The sequence below is a fragment of the Palaemon carinicauda genome, chromosome 2, assembly GCF_036898095.1.
Source record: "Palaemon carinicauda isolate YSFRI2023 chromosome 2, ASM3689809v2, whole genome shotgun sequence".
Classification (NCBI taxonomy): domain Eukaryota; kingdom Metazoa; phylum Arthropoda; class Malacostraca; order Decapoda; family Palaemonidae; genus Palaemon; species Palaemon carinicauda.
In genome coordinates this window covers 150,604,340-150,623,461 of record NC_090726.1, presented here as the reverse complement: position 1 = coordinate 150,623,461, position 19,122 = coordinate 150,604,340, and the positions used below count along the sequence as shown (strand labels likewise).

General features: G+C 38.7%; 1 protein-coding gene across 10 annotated transcripts in view; it reads left to right on the top strand.

Annotated features, from left to right (window-relative positions):
- Mkk4 (MAP kinase kinase 4) overlaps positions 1 to 19,122 on the top strand; it is a 335,120-nt gene that overhangs the window by 99,745 nt on the left and 216,253 nt on the right. For 4 of the 10 annotated variants that reach the window (XM_068359250.1, XM_068359241.1, XM_068359233.1 and 1 more), the window contains exon 3: positions 14,161 to 14,721. The exons of 4 other annotated variants lie outside the window; for them this stretch is intronic. In XM_068359250.1, coding sequence (XP_068215351.1) covers positions 14,161 to 14,721 — 561 coding nt within the window. Of the gene's footprint in view, positions 1 to 12,966; positions 13,000 to 14,160; positions 14,722 to 19,122 lie in introns of all 10 variants that reach the window. 2 more of the 10 variants (XM_068359266.1, XM_068359257.1) reach the window with 1 other exon arrangement.

Sequence of the window (19,122 nt, the reverse complement as noted above, 5' to 3'; positions counted from 1 at the left end):
CGAGTGAAAGTTGCTTTGTATGGCTTTTGATGATTTTTCTAAAATGCGTTAAGCAAACATCATCGAACTGCGCAACAACACGGCAAACCTGAAGTTTCTGTGGGTGATGCTTGTCGATGAAATCAACAACGTGTTGATGATATGCCAACATCTGTTTTATTTCCGCCGTACCTAAGATTTGGCCTACCTCCTCGATCTCCTCCGACTCACTCAACTGCGCTTGGAACTCATCATGCTGCATGGCTTGCAACTCCTTGAGTTCCTCGGTGGTGAGCTCTTCATGATGCTCATCGACGAGTTCGGTGATGTCATCTTCATATACCTCCAGACCCATGGACTTGCCAAGGGATACAATCTCTTCGACGTCTTCCTCGGCGGCAAGCACTGGTTCATTCTCGGGGCCAAAATCTTCAAAATCTCTGGGAGCAACAGCATCAGGCCAAAGCTTCTTCCAAGTGGAATTCAGGGTCCGACGAGATACTCCCTCCCAAGCCTGATCAATGATCTTTAAGCAGTGCACGATATTGAAGTGGCTCCTCCAAAATTCACGCAAAGTTAAGTTGGTGCTTTGCGTGACATTAAAGCACTGCTTAGATAAGTGCTTGGTGTAGAGCTTCTTGAAATTCGAGATGACTTGCTGGTCCATGGGCTGGAGGATATGGGTGGTTTATATATCGACACAATATATAACTTCCTAGAATTATATGACTGAATAGCTTCGTAAATATTCATGCTATTAAAAACCGGGAAAGTCTTTCAGACTAACTAAACACATATACATACATATATATACGTATATATACACATAACACATATACATACATATATATACATATATATATACATTTGTATTCGTCGATGATATCATCCTCGAGTCCGGGGGGGTGAGCGGGTGCATTGTCCAAACAAAGTAAGCACTTCAAAGGCAAATTCCTCTCCTGAAGATACTTCTTGACAGCAGGGCCAAAAACTAAGTTTACCCATTCCACAAAGATATGCCTAGTAACCCAAGCCTTAGAATTAGAACGCCATAGAACATGTAGCAGGTCTTTATTAATTCTATGTGCTTTAAATGCCCTAGGGTTTTCGGAATGGTAAACTAACAGAGGCTTAATTTTGCAGTCCCCGCTGGCGTTGGCACAAAGCGCAAGAGTCAATCGATCCTTCATTGGCTTATGTCCAGGCATTTTCTTCTCTTCGGCGGTAATGTACGTTCGACTAGGCATCTTTTCCCAAAACAGACCGGTTTCATCACAGTTGAAAACCTGCTGCTCTACGTAACCTTCCTCCGCCACGATGCTTTCGAACTTTTTAACAAAGTCTTTAGCAGCCTTAGTGTCCGAACTCGAAGCTTCTCCATGACGAAGAACTGAATGAATCCCGGTCCGTTTCCTAAATTTCTCGAACCAACCTCGAGACGCCTTGAATTCCTCCGTCGTAGGATCGGCTGAACTCTCCCCCGCGTCACCCCGAGAGCGCGCCGCCTTCAAGTCATTGTAGATAGTGCTGGCCTTCTCACAAATGATCGTTTCCGTGATCATATCGCCAACAATCTCCTTGTCTTTGATCCATATTAACAAAAGTCGTTCCATGTCTTCAAGGGTAGGGCTACGACGTTTGGAAATAATCGTGATCCCCTTCGAAGGTTTCACTGATTTAATGGCTGCCTTCTTTTTTTGATCGTCGGGATCGTAGACATATTCCGGCCATATTGTTTAGCCAGATCGCTAACATGTACACCTCGCTCATGCTTTTCTATTATTTCTTGCTTTAATTCTAATGAAAGCATAGACTTCCTCTTTTTCTCACCACTACTACTACGTCCTGAACTGAAACTAAGCTTTTTAGGACTCATGATTACGGAACACAGAAAACAACACGTGAAAAAGGATAAAAAACACTGTTAAAACTGAGTGAATAGAGGACAACCACACGACGCGCACGAGATGAGAGGACTGATCAAGGTGACGCTCGATTGGCGTCCCTCCGATGTGCTGCCGTCTAGCGGCGTCAACAATAAACGACGCTGGACGCTTTCGAGAAAATTCCACGCGTACGCGTAATGTTTACTTCGTATGTTGGAGCAACACTTCGGGTGTCGAGACAGAAATTTGGTCGAATTTTACTTCGGATGTTGGAAAATTCGTATGTCAGGACATTCGTATGTAGAGGTTCCACTGTATATATATATATATATATATATATATATATATATATATATATATATATATATATATATATATATACACAGTATATATATATGCATATATATATATATATATATATATATATATATATATATATATATATATATATATACATATATATGTATGTATGTATGTATGTATGTATATATATTCAATCCGTAGTTTCATAGCCATGGGTCCCAAGAATGTTGCTGATGTTCAAGGAAAGAAGAATAGGATGCTTTCTCTAGAGACGAAGCTTGAGATAAATAAGAAATATGAGGCTGACATGCAGTTGAGTGTGATCAGTAATGAGTATCACCGAAATCTGTCGACAATAGGTACCATTTTTAAGCAGAAGGAAGCCATCAAAGCAGCAACACCTTCCATGGGCATGACTTTTCTTTCAAGTAAGAGGAGCCACATCCATGCTATGGAAAGTTGTCTTCTCCTCTCGATTAAGGACAAGAAAATAGCTGGAGAGAGAATCACTGAGACGATAACCTGCCACAAGGCTAGCGCCATGTTCGGTGGTCTCGTGCATGCTGAGGCCAAAGACAACGCAGGAGAAGGGACCTAGCAGTAGGCACCCCTAGAGTTGAAGGCTTCACATGGGTGGTTTGAGAAATTTATGAGATGGACTGGCATTCATTTGGTGGTACAGCTTGGAGAGGTTGCTAGCTTGGAGACGAAAATGGCCGAAGCCTATGTTAAGAAACTTGACCAGTTGAATCTTTAATCTTCAAAAAGGCTACAGTCTCCAGGAAGTCTTTAACTGCAACAAAACTGGGCTTTTCTGAAATAAATGCATCTTCGGACCTTCATCATGGGGGAAGAGAAGATGTTGCCTGGGCATAAGCCTGTGAAGGACAGGCCTATCCTTGCACTTTGTGCTAATGCCAGTGGGGATTGTTAGTTCATGCCTTTACTGGTGTATCATTTGGAGAGTCTTCGAGCCTTTGAGTTCCACAAAGTGCTAAAGGAGAAGCCTGGTGATCTGGAGGGCTAATACGAAAGCCTGGATAATGAGACTGTTTTTCGTCAAGTGGGTAAATCTGTTTTGGTCCGTGTGAGAAAAATTATTTGTAAGAGAACCAACTTACCTGAAATGTTGGCTGCTGTTGGACAACACCCCTGCTCACCCTCCTGCCCTCGAGGATGATATCCTTCTAGAATACTGTACTCATTTATCAAGGTTCTCAACCTTTCACCGAACACCACTCCTCTCCTCTAGCCCATGGACCAGCAAGTGATTTCGAACTTCAAGAAGCTCCATAAAAAATCACTGACAGCATAAACGTCACCCTACAGTAGGTGAATTTTGGAAGGAGCATTTTGATATTGTGATGTGCCTCAGACTCATCGTTCAAGCTTGGGAGGAGGTTTCAAGGGGCACCTTGAACTCTTCGTGGAAGAAGCTGTGGCCTAATGCCGTCTCTGCACGAGACTTTGAGGAATTCTACTTAGGACTAGCTGAAGCCGAAACAGTTGACGTTCCTGAACTTGTTCCATAACGTGAGGTTGAGGATATCGTTTTACTCAGGAGGTCCATGGGTCTGGTTGTCGTTCATGATGACATTCATATGCTTCTCGAGGAGCACCAAGAGGATCTTAGGACAAACAACCTGGAGTTGGAGACCATGCAACTAAACATCATTCAGGAACAGTTCTCGGGCGGCAAGGAGGAGGACAGAGATACGACTATGGCAATGGCAGAAATTAAGGAGATGCTTTTGTATTATCACAAACTGGCAGACTCCATAGAAAAGAAACACCCCTAAAAGGTTCACACAGGTAATTTTTTTTTTGCGTACTATAATGACATTTGCATAAGTAATTTCAGGAACATTTTAAAAAGTAGGCAGAAACAAGCTGCCTTGGATCCTTATTTTTTAAAGAGACCATTGGTAGGCCAAACTGATCAAAAAAAAAAAAAAAAAAACTGGAAAAGTGGACGGGAAAAAGAAAGTGACGAAATTTAGTAAGTGCAAAACGGAAAGTAAAAAAAAAAAAAAAAATTAGGAAAAGAAAAATGAAATTTGATTTTAAGTTTTTCTTGAAGTTTTGTTAATGTTTTCAGCCAGTTGTTAGTGTGTTTCGTAAAGTTAAGTGATAGTGTTTTCTGCCATATGTTAATGTGTTTTGTAAAGTTAAGTGATAATGTTTTCTGCCGTTTGCCCTCCTTCTCTGCCGAAACTCTTGCTTTCGGACATCGCTCCACTCGAAAGGTAAGACTTCACATTTTCGCATAATTTTTTTATTATTATTTTTCATTTACATTAATGTTATATTCTAATATCTACTTCATTTACAGGTATTAACAGTTATGTTAATTATATTGAATAGTTCAAATGTATTTGGCTTTATTTCATTGTGGTTATAGCTTTATTAAATTTAATGTGGTGTTTCCATAAGGCTTGGAACAAATTAGATGATTTACATGTAAAACGCGACTCTCTATACAAAAAAAGTTACGATACGAAAGCTACTCCGGAATGAATTAATTTTGTATCCTGAGGTAATACTGTATATATTTATTTCTACAAAGATGCAAACTTCTGAGCCATACATATGGGTAAACTGCTTTGTGCAAGGATCAAAAGGGTTTTTTCTCACCTTTCCTCCTCACAACACTGTTGATCGCAAAGTAAAGAGGGTGTGCTCTCACTTCCTCTCTACGATCGAGCCTTTTACATTCATCTCGCCTACTCTTTTAGTGTTGAGTGCTCTTGACTTTTGTTTTTTTCTTTATTCACGGTCACTCGGGATAGCGACCCTAGTGGTATCCTTATAAGTCGAGCAGACTTAGAAACACATCCTTTTTGTCCCTCTTGCTTACACAAGAGATGTTCAAGGGAATCACCATGTAAGAACTGTAGGGAGTGGGCTTCCTCCCAATAGGAGAGATATTTTTCTCATCGCAGGAACTTTATGAGATTTTTACTTTATTGCGTCTCCTCCTAACAGAAGTTAGAGACGAATCTCCTATGCAGCGAGAACTTCCCTTTAGTTTTTCAGGTTTTGAATTCCCTGAAAGTTTGATTACAATAGACGACACCCATAGTAATCGGTATAGTGTCGACTACACACAGGGAGACCTTGACCCATCACTTGTAAAAGATTCTTGCATTGAGCTGGCACTTGTAAAAGATTCTTGCCTTGAGTCAGGTCTCAGTAATTAATCATGATTACCTAGAGAATACATTTAAGGGTAGAAAGCACACTCACATTTCCATTAGGGGGAACTCTAGAGTTGCGACAGATTTTCCCCTTAGTCATGAAGTAACCTTGTTGGAAGATAAATTTTTTCCAATCTCCACACATTCTCACGAATTAGATTTGCTTTTTATTTGTAGGGCTCCTAAGCTAAGGTCTCCTCTGCAGAGTCTTAAGAACTCTTTAATGGCTTATGATAAGAGGGGTTGTATCGCTTTTCATAATTCAGTCAGGCTTATCGTTCACGGAGACAAAGCTGTACGCACGGCCTTTACTACGCATGATGACATCACTACTCCCCCGCCATCTCTAAGCATGATAGAATTTCTTCACCTAGGACAACATGAACTTGAAAGCAGCTCCTGATTATCTTGTTTTGCCTAGATCTCCCTCCTTCTATGAGTGTGTTTAGTGGAAGTCCATATATGTCAGATTGTGCAGATAAGATTGTTCTGCTCAGGAAGTATCTCCAATTAGGGCTATGAAAGCCCCTCTGCATTCCCATCAGAACCATAGAGTAGAGCATGCCATTCACCCTCGTACTGAGGCAGCCTTATTGAAAGACACTTATTACCAGTCTCCAGTTTGAGATAACAAGCAAGGCCTGCCTCATACGCTTAGGGGTCTTTGGTAGAGGTCTCCTCATAAGAGTTCCCACGACGTGTCAGAATTTTAATGACATACCATCTCTTTATTAGGGGTTAAGTCAGACTGTTCGGCTATGTCCATCCCCAAGACTTGGTAATGCTAAGCTGCCCTATATCTCCTAATCCTAATAACGCTTCAAAGTCTGGTATAACAAATCGTGCTTTACCCAGAATTTTAGGTTGTCAGGCAGACTGAACGCTCAGAATAACAAGTCTGAACATGCCTCTGTCTCTACACGTGGCGATGTCACTGTATGCACCACCATCCCAACGAGTGAGGTAAATCCTCTGCATCTTGGGCAGGTCAACAGGGCTGAATGGGTTTTCACTCCCAAATATCATGATGTCATAAAATGTGCCGCCATTTTCATGCGTGAGAGTATTCCTCCGCAACTTAGTAATGCTAAAGCTCAACATATCTCTACCAGAACCCCACAAACTTGTTTAAGATCAACACAGGGTTGGTAGAGCTTCACCCCACTACTTTAATTGTTCCCTCTCCTCCCTGAGTTTTCTAAACTTCTGGTTAGGACACGGAATGAAAAAGCCTCGACTTATGTTGATTTGTGGATGATCTCCATATCATTTGCTGGAGCTGGAATGGCAATGGTCGAGAGAAAACTACAACTTGCAATTGACAAAATTTTTCAGTGGGCTGATATGAATGAGTTCAAGTTTACAACAAACAAAACTACTATTGTCTATTTCTGTTGTATCCGGGGATTACATCCAGATCCGGATATATACATGATAGGTCAACGGATCAAATGTGTAGGTGAAGCTAAATTTTTAGGATTGATTTTCGATTCTAGGCTTACATGGGTTCCTCACTTAAAGGCGTTGAAAGCTAAATGTCTTGAGACACTAAATCTTTTAAAAGTATTGTCCCACACATCTATTTTAAGATTATACAAGACCTTAATTTTTTCCAAAATTAGTCATGGGTGGGAAATATACTTCTCAGCCACCCCAAGCCAATTGAAGATGATAGATTCAATACATCATGCTGGTATCAGGTTGTCCACAGGAGTGTTTAGAACCTCGCCTATCCCAAGTCTCCTTGTTGATGCTGGAGAGTTACCTCTAGAACATTACCGAATGTCTTCCATTATTCGGTATTGGTTTAGGTTACAAAGACTCCCTAACTCTTTAGCCTTTCAGACTGCAAGCCTTGTAAGGCACTCAACATACTTTGAGTTGCACCCAAAATCTCCTCATCCTTATGGCTTTCAGGTAAAATAATTATTAAAGTCTTGATATAATTAGAGATAAGGTGCTTCCATTTAAGATATCATCAACCCCTCCGTGGAAATTACCAGATATCTTTTTGTAAATATTTTATTGGTGTTAAAAAAATGACTGAATTAGAAGCTAGGTCTCTTTTTATATAACATGTTGAAGAACATAGGGAATCAGCTTTTATATATACCGACGGCTCCAAATCTGATGCTGGCGTTGGTTTTGGAGTATATAGTAGCTCTTTTAACTGTAAAGGTGCACTTTCTCCAATGTCTTCCATATTTACTACTGAATTATATAGCATAATAACCGCTATTGAGAAAATAGCGGTAAAAGAGGAGGGCACTTTTACCATTTATAATGATTCAAGAAGTTTCCTTCAAGCTTTAGAAGGTTTTAATTCTTGTAACCCTTTAGTTTTAAAGATTTTAGAGTGGCTTTTAATTATTGGCCTAAAAGGTATAACAGTTCGATTTGGCTGGGTTCCAGCACACGTAGGTGTGTCTGGAAATGAAGAGGCAGATTCACTGGCAAAGAGTGCTGCAGCCGAATTGCTACCATGAAGGTATCCCATTCTCTTTAATGATTTTTTTTTTTACCAGCAATTAAGAATTCTATTTATAACAATTGGCAAAAGCATTGGGATAGTTTAACCGAAAATTAGATGAGGCAAATTGCGATTGTTATATCCCCTTGGAGGTATAATGGGATGCCCTCAAAATGGGAGATTACTCTTTGTTGTCTCCGCATTGGTCACACTCGGATGACACACGAGTTTCTGCTGGCTGGCGGCTGACACCAACCATATTGCGACGACTGTTTGATACCCTTGACAGTGAGTCATTTTTTGACTGAATGCCCCACTTGTAGCATAGAAAGAAATAGATATCTATTTGAGGCTTGTGGTGAGGATGGTAGGTTCATCCTTGCCAAGATCCTTGGATATAATGTGTCGTACAACGCTAGTGGTATTTTTAAATTTATATCAGAAACAGGTCTTCTTAAGGCTATTTAACTTTTATAATATATATATTTTTCTGGTTTTAATTGAATATTCTTTTAATCTTTATTTATAATAAACAATATTGACGTCAATGACCTTCGATGTCAGAATGCCAAGGAACTTCAAATCATTTATTAATTGACGTTGATAGCAACCTTTGTTTCATGATAATGGCAAACCTATTAATCAACATGATCAGCCATACACTAGCTCCTGGCTTGTTTTTCATAATGCTGAAATCATGCGTTCTACAGAATGCCATTTTATCTATGGTAGATAATTCCTCGCAAGTACAGAAAACAGATAAGGGTGCAAGGAAAGTTTCCCTCTTCCTATGAGTCACTCCCCATCTAACACAGATGAAGTGACTTTTGGTAGACGACTTAGACGTGGCCCACATCATGGGCGTTCTATGTGGCAAAATTTTGGTAACTCTTTTGCCTCTTAAACTGAACTTTGAGAGACTTCGTTTCTCCCGCCTCACACTGCGTTGCTATAGGTCAATTTTCTTATAACGGGAGTAAGCTGTACTCCTCCCGTTCCTTTTCTACCTCCTTTTCCCATCACAATATGAATGACGGAAGGGAAAAGAAGGATGTCATTGGAAGAGTTAAAAACTCAGTTATTGTTGAAACCAAACAACCAAATTAGGACATCATCATAATTAATGACCCTCTAGAGAACCTCTATGCGCACGCTAGTACTAGCGCTGCTGATGTACTCCCCCTTGAGGTCCCGATGCCAGGCTTAGAAGCCTCGCACTTTATTAACTGTTAGCATAGATTACATCTCCACTAACTATTTTGATGAGGATTGCAATTTAATGAATTAGTCCCCAGCTTTAGACGGCCTCTTTCGCAGGTGTATCCTAATTCCGGTTGGGGGCAGGAAAGGAACCTGGTTTGAGCCTTCAGTTCCCTCAGCATTGTAGTATTGGTTGACAAACCTTTGGGAGGTGAGAATTCTTTTAGGGCGATTGTTACCCCAAAGCTTCTACTAGGGTATCAAATTTGAGGAGAAGACTACTTTTTCAAACCTTTACCCCTGTTCAGAAACGATCGTGACAGAAATATGGGGTGTTTCAAATATGGGCCGTTTTATATCTAAGAGTCTGTAATGCAGCCAGCCCAACCCAGTGACTGTCAGAAGACTGACCATTAACAGAGTCCCCAGCCTTTTTTTTTTTTAGAAGGAATGATCTTCCTCAAAGCCAGATATCTTGGATGGCAGAACTTGACTTCTCCAGGAAAATAATTACCTGTTCTGAGAAGTAATGTCTCCGCTAGATACAATTGTATCCTCAGTATGAATGGTGTTAAGCATCAGAGTGGACATGATAATTAAGAATATAGCTAAATTTTGAAGTCGGAAAACTTGACCTCCTGTCTTTCTTGTCCATCAGTTAAACTGGACTTTGGTACTTCCTCTCCATTTCTAGAGTCTAGAAAGCCTCTCCAGGAAAGATAAAGAAGTCACTTCGTGATAAAAGACTTTTAGAGCAAAAAGATATGACTTTACTCCTGTCAGGCGAGGCAATGGAAGTTTACAAGTTGGCCTAAATTAGATGCCCCCTAGCGGAATGAAGTCCTCACTATCTATGAGTAGGAACCAGGTATGGTTATGAAAGCTGTCCTCCATACCTCCTAACAAGGAAATCTTTGCCTTAAATAATTTCTTCTCACGAATCGTTTAATTTTGCCAGATATTTTTTTAGCCACTATTTTCACCAATACTATGGTAATAGTCAATGTCCTCCTGTCTTGATTCCGGAGTATAAGACCAGGAGATTTAAGGGAGTCAGATGGATACCACAAATTCTTATGTATAAGAAACGGTCCTCGGTACTGGAACTCATGATAAGCCCGAGAAGACCGTCAGACCGAGTAAGCTATCACTCTTAAACTAGGTTGCAGTAAGTTTGCTTGATATATCACAATAGAAATCTAACTGATGTCTTCCCTAGGAAGAGTTTAGTCAAGAGAACGTGGACTATTCAGGTTAAATAAAACCTTTATACTCGGGGATACTCTAGAGTTTGGAGCTTTTCCAAAACTTCTTATTCTCGAATATGGATGGTTTGAAAATTTTGAGAAACATCCCATATCAGTCTTTCAAGTTTAGATCTATATCTGGAGCTTGAAGCAGGTCTTGTTTGAGATAGATGGAACTCTCCTCCTCAGAGGAAATTTCGACGCCCTCGTTACCAAGGTATCTAGAGGACAGACCTGTCTCCCAGGAGAACACCCTCCCCTCTTCCTATTGAGTTATGAGAGGAAGGGACTTATTATCTCACGAGATTGTCATCACAATCCCAGACAGGAGGGCTTAAGTCAAGGATCTGACACTTTTTCCCTTGGCTTTACTATATTACTAGCCAAGGAAATCAAGTCTACAGTACCTCCAGGATCTTGTTACCCAGAAAGCCAATTCAGAAAATGCTATATTTTTGGGGGATACCATATTCTCAATTTGATAATGAAAAACCAGATCCCGAAAAATTTCAGTTGGACTTCACAATCATGTCTCTCAAGAAGTATTTATGAACAGGGTGCTTCAACCCCTCTGCCCAAAGATACCATGTATCCCCTTTCATTTGGTGTCCACAGATCAGAAGTAAAGTTCTTCGTCAAGACCTAACCCTAACCTGAAAACTCAATATCCTCATGGGAAGCGTTGTCAGGCACCCCCCCCCTCCTCTCGATTACATTGCACCAGTGGACCTGCCACTTTTTCCCGTTTCTAGTTCATTGAACAAAAACCAGACTCTAGTTGGAAATAATATCAGATTTAACTCTTTCACGATCTTGTCTCTGAAAGCGGTTGCTGGCTATGCAAACAACTAGTTACTATGTCCTGTAAAGCAGTAGAAGATTTCTCTGGAGACATGTTTGTGAGCTCTGGCCGCTCCAAAAGAAAATATTCAGAAAAATTTTCTCTCTGGTTAAGATAAACTATCAAGAGAGCCTATACATCCTCGGGAAGTGTTGCTAGCCCCCCCCCCCCCTCGAGCACATGATATATGTGGGCTTGCCACAACCATAGCATTCTGCAAGACCACTTGGTAGTACAAGTCCTCAAACACCACTTTGTTTGTGAGCTGTAACTGCTCCAAAAGAAAGTATTCAGAAACACACTTTCCTTCTGATTAAGAGAAACTATCATGAGAGCCTATACATCCTCAGGGGAAGCATTGCTAAGGGCCCCCCTCAAACACATGATACATGTGGGCTTGCCACAACCTCAGCATTCTGCAAATCTACTCTGTAATACAAGGCCTCAAAGCTGGTGAATGGAAGGGAAACCCCACCTTTACTGACAATTATCTTAAAGATGTCACATACAGGTTTTTGAACACCCTCTCAGTAGGTATTATGGTTGCAGCGCAACAAATAATCTGTCAGCTCTCATGGAACATGTGCCGGTTCTAGCCTCAGGCCTAATTATTCTCTGCATTATATGGTATAATGGACAGAGGTGGATGGTGATCTTGATTGGACTTTAATCCTTCCATTGGTTTTCAATCTAATGCAAGTAAGAATACCTCGAATTTCTTTAGTATTTGATGATATACCGAAATTGCATATTTATTATGTAACACTTGATGTTCATACCATTTCACCCCTGGAAAACTTTTTCTTGTCTCCTTACGAGCCAGCTACTCTGTTCACTGGCGTTTCTCTTTGCTCTCTTGCTATTGCTTATAGTAACTGTATCTGAGAGGATGGGTATACCTCTCAATGTCACTGAGACTACTCCTGGAAAGAATTTAAACTGAACATTGAAAGTACGGTCTTGCCTCTTTACAAGCTAGCTACACTGTTCACTAATGGTTCTTTTTTATATCTTGTTATTACTAAGAGTAATTGTATCCTTCAGAGAGGAAGGGTATACTTCTTAACTTCATGAAGACTTCCTGCCTCCTAAGGAAGACTCCCATATAACTGACTCAAAAGTTTGTATCTACGTAGGAATAAACTACAAATTTTGATACATTTTGTATTTTTCCTCACTATACACACCCGAGTCATTTACCAAAGTTCCCACCTCAACCGCCTCGCAATTCTTCGACCAAGTGAGTGTTGTGAAGAGGCGAGGTGAGCAAGAACTCTCTTGCTCCCTGTGCATGCACTATGGTTGCCCAGCAACAAAGCATGGTGCAATCAAACCAATTTTTTGATTGGCCATTCATAGAAAATATGACTAGAAATAACCCTATATAAATGACTCAGATTTGTATAGCTAGGAAAATTGTATTAAAACATGTTGTATGTATAAATTTTTTCTGGTCATACAGAGTTCTTCTCATCCCTCGGGTAGGGGGAGAGAGAATAGTCACTCTTAGTGATAGGGTGATACATGTGTGTGCATATTGAAATATTTGGCCGTCATTTTTGACTGATTACATACACTAGTAGTACATAATTGTTTTTTACATGAATGAAAATATTTTTTTCCCCACTGGTGGACTGGATAAAATTACTTGTACTGTACCAATATTTATTGTAGCGTAATGTTGATCTTTCCACTTTATAAGAGTATTGGTAAGATTTTGAGTTTAGTGAAGTTGGAAATGAATTTAAGGAATGGTAAAATAAACTAAAGTAAAGCAAATGAATGAATGTTGCCAAAATTGCAATGATACTTATGTTACTTTATCCTCTTTTTGACATGCTAGTCATAGTGGACCCATTATCTTGAGATACAACAGGTAAGTGTAAAAGTATTTGTGGAATATATATGTATTATTTGCTACAATAGAGTGGACTGGATGCATATGGTAGATATTTTATGCAAAATTTATCATGTAATATCTGGATGTAATTTCCCCACAACATGCTTTATGCCAATTATCCATCAAGTATGTCATGGTATTTATTTTTTATTTTTACTATATTCTTTGTTAAATCTTTTACATTATTGTAAAAAGGTATTGTAACAAAATATATATTAGATCTGGTAAAGAAGGATTTGGCAGAGGTTGAATAATCCTTCTTTCATAGTGACAGGTGGTTATTTACTATGTGCACTGTTTCTGTTATGCCATGAAGAAATTCTGCCCATAGGTGCTTTTAAGTAAATGATAGTGCAAAATGTTGACAGAGTAACTGTACTAAACTTCTAACGTTTTCATCGAGTAAGGTTTTTGAAAAATCAAAGGAAAATAATATGGTTGTAAAGGCTGACAGTGTTGTTAAATGAACAAAAAGACAGAACGTTCATAGGTCCTGATGTAAAAGTCAAGGTCTGCAAGATTAGTGCAGTTTTATTTATATCTGACCGTTAAATTGATACAAAACACTTAATATTCAGTTATTTGATTCAATTTTTTAAACTTTACATGAGGGTAATCTGGGTTATTTCAATTTTTGTTTTTGACATTTTGATTTGGGTGATATATTCACTCATTAGCTTAATGGTTTGTAACTTTGGTTCATATTTTAGATATCTTCTTAGTTCTTAGTCAAATACCACATCTTTAATTTGGAATCAAAGGAATTATTTTATCAAAAAGGATGTTTGTGATTATTAAAACAAGTTTTAAAATGCAGATTTATTTTTCAGAACAGTATTGTACCAGGTAATCATGATAAGAATGAAATGATGTCCCCATGATTTATTTAATTGAATGGGTATTGCTTTTGGTTTCATGTACAAAATAATTGTTTTAAATTTTTTATTTGTTGCAAGCTGCTGCTTTTGAGTTTGATTGGATATGCAGATTACTCTCTCTTTTATATTGTACTACAATTATTATTCTTATTTTATTGGGTGTTATTTTCTTTAAAGGAAAAACATTATGTAAACGGACCACTGCAGTTCATTCATGTTCTAGTGTTGTATTTTTCAAAATATCATTGATGTATTCAAGGCATACAACTCCATCAACACAACTACCACCACCACCACCACTGCCTCCTCCTAGAAGTTCCTCTACCAATGCATCTAAAGGGCCTGCAGCTCTGTCTTACACTTCCTCGTCCCCTAGAAACTTAATGGTACCAACAGTGATGGTTAGTAGAGCCAAGTCTCATGACTCCAATCTCAGATCTGCTGATCAGCATCCTAGTGTAAACTTGACTGAAGGCAGTCCAAACCTTTCAAATTCCAACTGCAGTGGGATAAGAACAATTTGTCCTGCCAGACACCAGAGTTTATCACCTGCCAGATCTCCGCAAAACCTGTCACCAGCCAGACCTAGAAATTTATCTATAGGGGGTCTTCAGAACTCCTCAGGAGAAATACAGAACTTTCATTATGGTGTTTCACAGAATCAACCAACTGGAAACCATTCAAACATGCGAGAACAGAAAAAGAAGCATCTGATTCTACATTTGCCGCCACCCCACAATCACCCTCCTCACCATCACCACAATCAGCATCACCGTCATGGCATCCATCATGATGGCCTAAGGGAACGTGGCCATAAGAGGTGAACGGAAATTTGTCATGGCTTTGGGATTTCCTGATTAACTTTTATTAGAAGTTATGCCTGGTGTTTTGGTTCTGGTATTTTTACATAGTGTGAAGTTAATGCAAAAGTCATTTTATTTACTGTAGGACAGAGCTTCATTTCTAGTTTAGCTTACACTATTTATAACTAATGGTATAATATCCTTGTAATTGTCATCAGTCTTTCAATAGTTAGGGAGGAGACCCTCTTTCAAACAGGTATTGTTGAGGGTAATCGGCGCCTCAGGGACATTATTTTATAGGAAACCTTTTCATGTTTCTTTTACTTTTTTTCATCGTTGCTGTATTCTGCCAGTAATTCTGCACATCACATCATAGGTGGATAGATGTAAAACATTCATTGAAAAACTACTTGTTTACTTCGAAACAATGTACATGAATGCAAATATAATCTAATGTCTTTAGAAAGTTTAGGGAATAGTTCTAAGATCATTTTACAAGTCATAATCAGGTGTTACTCATTGTTGCAACATTTCCACCAGTAAACTTTTACTCTGTTCATCATAAGATACGATGTAATACTGAAGAGCTGATGCATCCACTATTTATGTAAAATTTGTGGTAGGTCTTGGTCAGTGAATGGGGTTGTGGGTAGGGGTGTTTTGTTAGCTGTTGTTATCACATGGGCACAAGAAGTACTGTACCTGCTAATATTAGCCGAGATGGGAATATGGCTAGGTGAACTGTTATTGTAGTTGTTAATCACTAGGTAGTTGTCGGAGTTGGTGATGGATTCTGAGATAGGCATTGGGTCACTTAACCTGCTTATATTTGTGTCAGCTGAATATTCCAGTTGATTACTGGAGCATTCTCTGGGGGTGACAGAAGATTAGGCGTGTTGTTATCTTGTTTATTGTCATTCTCCTGGAGTTCATCGAAGTCAATAGGGGTATCCATAGCAAGGGTTGGCCAGCTCTCCTTTGTCAGGTTGGCAGAAGAAACATTTCTTGTCTATTATTCAAGGTCAGTTTCTCCTGCTGGGTTGATTGCTTCTAAGATCAGAAGTTGCCTCCTATCAGGGGTGCTGCCTATGACTTGTGCTAGTTACAAGATTTCTGAGTAATATCCCAATTATGTGCCTGTATGAAGTAGGCTTTGATGGCACCTTGCTGGACATAACAGGAAAAGACTGTCCTGTCACATCCGGCAAGGTGTCATCAAAGCCCACTTCCTACAGGCACGTGATCAGGAAATTATGAATGAAAATATTGTAACTAACAATGTCTTGGGCTACGGAACACCTGAAGAATAACAATGAAAAAAATAACAACCTGCTTGATCTTGTCACCTTCTGTGAACCCTTCAGCTAATCACTTAGAATATCCAGATGACACAAATGTAAGCAACTTATGGGACCCGTTACCAACTCTGACAACTACCGGGCCAGATTCCTGTCTAAGCTAATCCTATCAGGTACTACTACTTTTGCCCTTGTGATAACATCAGCTAATGAAACAACCCCCACCCCCCTAACCAAGACCAAACACAAATTTCACATAAATAGTAGATGAATCGACTCTTCTCTTCAGTATTGCATTGTGTCTGATGATGAACAGAGTAAACGTTTACTGTTTGAAACATTGCAATGAATAACACCTGATTATGACTCCAAAAATGATCTTGGAACTCTCCCCTGAACTTTCGAAAGACATCAGATCATATTTGTATTTAGGTAAACCGTTCTGAAGTAAAGAAGCAGTTTTTAATGTATGTCTTTATATCAACCCACTTACGGTGAGATATGTAGAATTACTGGCAGAATGCAGCAATAATGAAAAGAAAACTATAAGAACCATTGGAAAGGTTTCCTAAAAAATTAATATCACTAAGGTAGCAATCACCTTGAAAAATACCAGTCTTTCAGAACTAAATTTTCAGTGGAACGCTTAAGAAACAGCATTGAAGCCCTAAATAAAATGACTTTGTATTTGTTATTTTAACCATATTTTCAGTATCTGGTTTTGTGACTGGTTTTTGCAGAACTAATTTTATGTGGTTGTTTGAACTTGTGTATATACTTCAGCTTAAGATTTTTATGCAGTACACAGTTTATCCTGTTTTTATTTATCTTCCTTTTTATGGATACAATAGTTGATAACAAACTGATAGAATTTATTTTGAGTTTATCATACAAATTGTGTGATTTTAGATTAAGGGGTAAAATTTTTATATGATTTGCATGTACAGTATATAAATGTGATTGAAAGTAAAAAGCAAAATAGTAGGATTTGATTAAAGGGATTGGAAACGGTATGTCTTATATTTATAGTATAATGGAGAATGCATTATCATATGAATTTTTAAGATTCATTTTTTTTTTAGAATCAACCATTCCCATTTTTCTTGAAAATTTCATGGGGTCCAGATAATTCTGTTGGCACAACTATATTTCTTTAGCCTTTATTCAATAATTGTTCCTCTCTGGCTTTTCTGGATCTTCTTTTTTCAGGGCAGCTACAGTAGTTTGTGATAACAGCACCTCAAAACAATGATATTAAAGTAGTTTTGAAGAAGGGAAAAAACGTATTTTTTGGGGGAAATGCTGTGTGGTCTTCATGGACTTTAAAGAGTAGAACAGGAAATCCAATATGACGTGATTACCATAGAAATATTTTATCCCCTGCTTCAAGACCTGAGTGTCAATGTGTGAAACACAGACTCAGTGTGTATAGAGGAGACCCTCAAGTTCACGCTATTTTGAACTTGACACAGCACCTCACTAACTGAAGGTTGTCTGCTATGAATGACATCATGCGGGGCATCCTAGAAAAGAACCATCCTCTTAGTTATCAGCGGCATATCTATGTTGCAACAAACCCTCCACTACCATTCATGAGTAGCCATTCTTGTGGTAACATTGTATCTGGTTGAGTATTTTTGTAACTTTCAAGATTAATATGAAGCCGAATTCAAGTGTTTTCTTCTTTTTAAAGCCTAAGTAACAAATATAAAGCATACCTTGTATATGAGCCCGCATTTGAGTAATCATGAGTTAGTTTACCTTTTGTTGGTGGGTCACCAGCATGGTCAGTTTTGTTAACATTCATGCATGTCTGTCCCCTTCCAGTAGCATCTTGGTTCATGCCCTCCATACATTTGTTGCTGTGTTTCTTATAAATTCATAGTACATTCCGTTATACATTAACTGTCCACGACATGGAGTCTCTTACTTTGTAATGGTAGTAATGGTAAAAGGAGGGTTGTTGATTGCCAGTGCCATTCAGAAACTTCATTTGACGAGTCGGTTAGTTCCAATTATTACATCAAGTTATGGATTACATATAGGTTATCATAATCTTTATTGGAGGTTGTTTGTCTGGGTTAATGGTGAATATTACATATAATTGTAACTGTATTTACAGTACTTGGTATTGGAGGGTGAGAAGAGAGGTATGATAGAATCATATATTGTGCAATTTTTTTTTCTTGTTTATTTAAGAAGGGGAAGGCTCACATTAGTTATAAATATTCATTGGGTCTGTTATATTGCCAGTGTTCAGAATTGTAAAGTAAATTTCTTATGCTCTCTTCTTTGAGGATTCTTCTACTCTCAGGTACTGAAATTAAGAGTGCATGGTGAATCTCCATCCTTCGGTTCTTCATGACAGGGATAAAATTCTAATTTCCCTGGATGTTTTTGAAAAGCTTTGTGTCATACTTTTGACAAGCACAGCTAATTATGCATGCCAATTAGTGTAATGTTTAGGAAGATTCCTGCTCCTGCTTATCTTATTCCTTCAACTTGATGGAGCATACTGTATTAGCTCATCCATTTTCATTTCATATGTTCCAGCTTGTTGACATGTGTTTTATGCTTGAGACACTTAAGTATGCCCTGCAGTTTGCTGGGTTATCTTCAGGAATTTTGCTGAAGATTGATTGAATGGTGGTTCACCAGTTTTGGATTTTACTTCAAGACCTCAAGACCTGTTTGCATTTTTATGTTGGCTTTAGTAGACTTTATTTTGAGGAATCCAATGAATTAATTCTCTCCAGAGTTGCTGCTTCAGTAGAAAGGAACTGAATATGCAGCCTTTTTGGATTGATCCAACAGGTCTAGGTGTGTCTTGTATTTCAGAGGTCCTCTAATGGACTTGTACAATGAAGTGGCTTTCCTTCTGACTTGGTAATACTACTCCAGTCAATTCTTTAGTGCAAGACAAAATTAAAAATTTGTGATTATTTTCTTTGATACAAGTCTACTCTTAAAGATTTTTTTTCATTGATGATATATCGCAGCCCTCCACCCATTTTCAACCAAAGTTTACTTAATAATTTCAATTCCATGGAGCATTTTTATTCTGTGAATATCAAACAATTTTGATACTTTTCTCCTTTCGGCTTTGGTAGATCATCATTA